Genomic DNA, 4,991 nt, shown 5'->3' with positions numbered 1-4,991 from the left:
TCCCTCAAATCCTTACACTTGTTCATTGTTCCTGCTTCTAATACTTAGGGGCTTTCACTGCCTGATGGTGCCATTCCCCACTAACAGGAGGGAGGATGTAAAGCTAATACTTAAACAAGATATTTACATACACATTACAATTATCTTCCTGATATTGTGACTGGTTTTCTGTTTTTCCATGTTGTCACACAAGGAAGCAGCGTGTGCCTTCGTGTAAAACGTTTTGAATGAACATTAAGAGTACTAAAAACTAATGACATCATCACCTGAGCTGTCGTAAATTGTACTTGGGCAGCTTATAAAAACATATGTAGTCCATAATATATTTTTCTATATTTATATACGTATTTACTGTCCTGAGCTGTATGCAACGAAATTTCGTTTTGTATTCACCTTGTGTATGCAATATGACAATAAAGTTTAACTAACTAACTAACTAACTAACTAACTAACCCAACTCTCTACGTTGCAGTTATTTTTACCAGAAGGGACACAGAGCTCTGCGTTGTGGTCGTAAACAGCTCTGAGGGAGAGCAGAGAGCCACGCTGCGTTTACCAGGCTGCGCTGCAACATTAAAAACCCAGAGAGAGCTGATCAATGCAGCAAAAGTTACATTGAACCACTTCCCTATCTGGTCTCAAGCAGAACTCGGTGCAGTCACACTTGAATCCAAATCTGCGACGTCGCAGCAGCACCTTGACCGATCACGGAGACCTGCAGATTCATAAAACTTGAAAGCCCCGCCCACACCGCACGGCCAGCGTCTGTTTACGAAAAGTCACGAGAGCAGCATGTGGAGCGAGAGGAGAAATGTCACAGCGCGCTGCCAACAGGGGGAACAGTCAGACATATGTGAGCGGACAGTCAGCTGTGTTCCTCAGCGTGAAGTCTGCCTCTCTCATATGTTAGCATCCGCTGACATTCCCAGCTTTTACACGCGCGGAGCTTCGCGGTGACTTGGACACGCGTCTGCTGGGAGCATTTCTGGTTTTCTTTCTTTTTTCTTTTTTTAAACTAATAGACTTAGAGAAGCAGAAAAAAAAAGGAACAATGACGAGGCGTAAAAGGCTCGACCTGCCGAATTGTTCCGCCTAAACCCAGCCAGGACCAAACAGCTGTCTCTTTCTCTCCCTCCCCCCCCGCCCCACCACCACCACCACTCTGGCCCCAACCTCACGGCTTCTTCGGGGGGGAAAGCTCGGCGAAAAGAAATAGAAAGGAGTCAGGGGGGGCGACATGGATTGTCCGACCGAGAATCCTACCAGGGCTGCGGAATATCTGAAGGAGCTTAACAAGATCATCGAGACCCAACAGGGGCTGCTGGAAAGGCAGAGAGGGAGGATAGAGGAGCTGGAGCAGCAAGTGTCCGACTTGTGCGCGGAAAACGCCTGCCTGAAGGAGCAGTACCAGCGGCACCTGGCAACCTGCAGGCTGCTGCAGGGCACCAGCAGCCTGGTCACACTGGGAGCCATCAAGGAACATGTCACTCACGACAAGTAAGAGATGGCATCTAATCATCCCTTTTTTAAAAAATAAAATAAAAATAAAAATAAAAGTTAAATAGCCCCCGCTTATCAGCATACTCATTAAAGTTGGGAAATGTCCCCAATGACAGGCTGCCACGCTCTGATCAGCAGTTCGTTCTGGGTTTGGCGGTGTCTGCTGCTTAAAAATGGGTCGCTCAATTACACAGAAAAGCAGAAAATTGCTGTAGTTGGTTTGTAAAGAGCCATGGAAATGCGTGTGAGAAAATCCTGGCCATAGCAACCACAAGCCATCCTTCTCTGTGTTAGGATGGGCATAGAGTAGCAACCGCACGTTTTAAAACACAGAGCTGCATTTTGTCTGACCGACATATCACAGCAGATAAGCAAATCAAGATGGGATGTCAGTTATGCGAATGTGGTCGGTAATGTTTGTTTCTTTTTTTTTTCTCTCTGATCATCTATTCAAATATTTCCCCCTTCGTCACAATCATATTCAATCATTTCTGCTGCTAAAGTTGCCATACTTTTTAGTGAAACTCACTTTGCTGCGACAGAAAGATATTTGTTTCGCTATTTAGTGATAAATCCTCCACTAATAATAATAATAATAATAATAATAATAATACAAAATCTTCCAGGTAAACATGCATTTTAGCACAAGCTGTCCTTTTTTGTGTTAATTTGTATTTTTGTATTCAAATTCTTCTTTCTAAAGCATCTACTTAAATTATATTTGGCTGCTGCAAAAATGTTTAAGCAATATTTGAGAACACCTGCATTTAAGGAGAATTTGGCAAAGATGAAGCACATGGAAGAGGTTTGAGGACGACCAGAGCAGTCTGGAATGGTCAATTTTAATTACCCAAGATCCTCTGGGACCATTCAAGCCACGTTATAGACAGGAGTATAACAATGCGTTCAACTTATGATATTCGTTTCATTACAGCAATATTTCATGGAAGCTAGTATTTACTGATGTCATCCTAGTGGCAAAATTTCATTTTTATTTTCACAAACTAAAAAAATGAATCTTAAACTTTATTTTTTAAATATATTATTATCCAGTTTAGGTTTGATCACTGTATTTTAGATTTTGAATTAGATATGCTCAAATGCATTCCTAAAATACTTAATCAGCATGGCACTGACGATAAGCCAACTTTATCACCTTTGGGGTTATCAGAGTCAAACTCTGGCCCAAATACACCAAGCTGAACCTCTGGCAGTCCAATTGCTTAAAGTTGATGATCAAACTAATAAAAAGTTGCCATATGTTCACCAATATCAGCAGATCAATGTATTTCGTGTGCCTCTTGTGATGTCATCAAGTCAAATGCACATAAAAGCCGATTACGCTGCTTGTTTTTCATTGAAGGCTTTTTGAATACCATGTAAAAACATCAGTGACAGTCTATTTCACTACCTAGCTGCTTTTTTTAAAATTTTCAATGCACATTTGTTTTTGTTTTTTAAAGTGCACTGGATATTGTCTTTAAATGTTCTGGATAAACACATTAGTATCTGTGAAATTATGTAACAAAGAAGAGAGACACTAATTGATTATGCAGCTACGCTTCAGGCAAGGCAGTGTGTTGAGCTTCAGGAAGAGGAGAGCAGATGCAGTAACCTCATAGAGCATCTGGCTGTAGTTTCTACAAAAAGACCTTTATAGTTGGGCACCGTCAGGATTACCCTCCCCATGTTAAAGTTCACTGTCGGATAGCTGAATTCCCAAAATGCCTCGGCATGCAGACATTTGACTGAGCTTCTGACAGCCTGCAAGATCATGTGATTGTGCCTGACCTTTGTCTCCGGGGACATGTCCATGTCATGGGGATCAGTGGCAGCAAATCAATACTTTTGACTCGGGGGCTGTGTGTCTTTGCTGGTTGATAAAACCCGACTCATGAGATTAGGCCGCTGACCTTTAGCATACTTCCATCTGTAAATCTTGCTCCGGCGTCATGAAGGAGCGTTCTGTGGGGCTTCTCCATAAAATCAGCCTTTTGTCATCTCTGATCCTCTCAGGCCTCAGTGGCTGTTGAGTGTTGAATTTTACTTAGAAATCTGTTTACCTCAGCAACTCCTGATGGATATGTAGCTGCTGTTTGCTTTATGGAGAATGAATTATTCAAAATGTTAGTTATGGAAAGCCATTTAAAAAGATACAGAGGCCTTCAGCAAAGCTTACACCAGAGATATGCAACTTTACAATTTCTAATATGTACTCAATGTGCCTTGCAATAGTACACGTAGCTCTTAAACATTTCACATTTCCTCACAGTAAATGTGAAATTTACACATATATTGTGTACATTTAAATTGATTTTTTAAAAAGATAATTATCCAGTTTAAGTTTGATCACTCCGTGTATAATACGTTTTTTTCTACCATAAACTCATTATATATTATTGAAGTTCAATGTGATAGACCAACACAAAGTAGTAGATATCTGTGAAGAAGAAGAAGAAGAAGAAGAAGAAGAAGAAGAAGAAGATGATGAAGGGAGTTGCTTTTCTTATTGTTTTACACACAACAATTTAAAAGGTGCACTATGTATTGGTTTTCAGTCCAATATTTCCATACTCTGCAAAAACTTTTTAAACTGCAGAGACAGCTGCAATACTTGGGAGTATGTTTCCAGCAGGTTTGTACATCTGAACATTGGAGAGCATCTCAGGCATCTCAGGCATTTCGATTGGCAGGATTCCCAAAACGCCTCGGTAGTAAAAGAGATGTGGAGAGATGTGTGAAGGTACAATTTATTGACACAGGTTTTCAGATGGCTTTAGATCTGAACTTCTAAAACATAAGTAGCCTTTGACCTAAACCTTTTTGTTGTTCTGATCGAATGTTTAGAATTGCTTTCCTGCTGGGAGGTGAATGTTGAGGTCTAAAGTCTTTTTGAATTCTGTAAAAGGTTTTCTCCTGGATTGGTTTTCAGTTAGGTTTATCCATCAGTCGCACTGAAGAAAGAAATCCCTACAGCATGATTCTGACATGATCTTATTGTGTTTTCAAGGTGTGTTCAGCCTATGTTTTCTGCCATATACAGGCCAAAAGGCTTAATTTCAGTTAGACCTGACCAGGACACATTTTTCCATAAGTTTACCGTGTCCCATTAACGGTTTGTGAAAACTGTAAACTGGACCTCACGTAGTTTTCTTGAAATAATAACTTTTTTCTTGACTCGCTTTCATTTTGTTTTTGGGAAGTGCATGGTTGATACTTTCCACATCGATAGAAATCTCCCACCTGAATGGTGTATCTCTGTAGCTCCTCCAAATTTCCCATGACCCATTAGGGCTTTTTTTTTTTTTGACAAATTCTGTTTTTGCTCTGCCTGTCTGTTTTGTTGTTGGTAGCTTTACATATGTGCCAGACTTTTTCTCTTTTTGAATCATGAATTGAATAGTGCTCCAATAGAGGTTTGAAGTTTGGGGATCATGTTTATAACATATTCCAATTTGAAACTCCACACTTTCTAGGTCTTTTATTTTATA

General features: G+C 40.3%; 1 protein-coding gene across 3 annotated transcripts in view; it reads left to right on the top strand.

The window, feature by feature from the left end:
• Window positions 1-1,140: 1,140 nt before the first annotated feature.
• iqsec1a (IQ motif and Sec7 domain ArfGEF 1a) overlaps window positions 1,141-4,991 on the top strand; it is a 128,555-nt gene continuing 124,704 nt past the window's right edge. For all 3 annotated transcript variants that reach the window (XM_008414093.2, XM_008414099.2, XM_008414098.2), the window contains exon 1: window positions 1,141-1,497. In XM_008414093.2, the coding sequence (XP_008412315.1) occupies window positions 1,238-1,497 (260 nt within the window). In that variant the 5' untranslated portion in view covers window positions 1,141-1,237. The remainder of the gene's footprint in view (window positions 1,498-4,991) is intronic.

The sequence above is a fragment of the Poecilia reticulata genome, linkage group LG7, assembly GCF_000633615.1.
Source record: "Poecilia reticulata strain Guanapo linkage group LG7, Guppy_female_1.0+MT, whole genome shotgun sequence".
NCBI lineage: Eukaryota > Metazoa > Chordata > Actinopteri > Cyprinodontiformes > Poeciliidae > Poecilia > Poecilia reticulata.
This window is presented reverse-complemented; position numbering and strand designations above follow the sequence as displayed.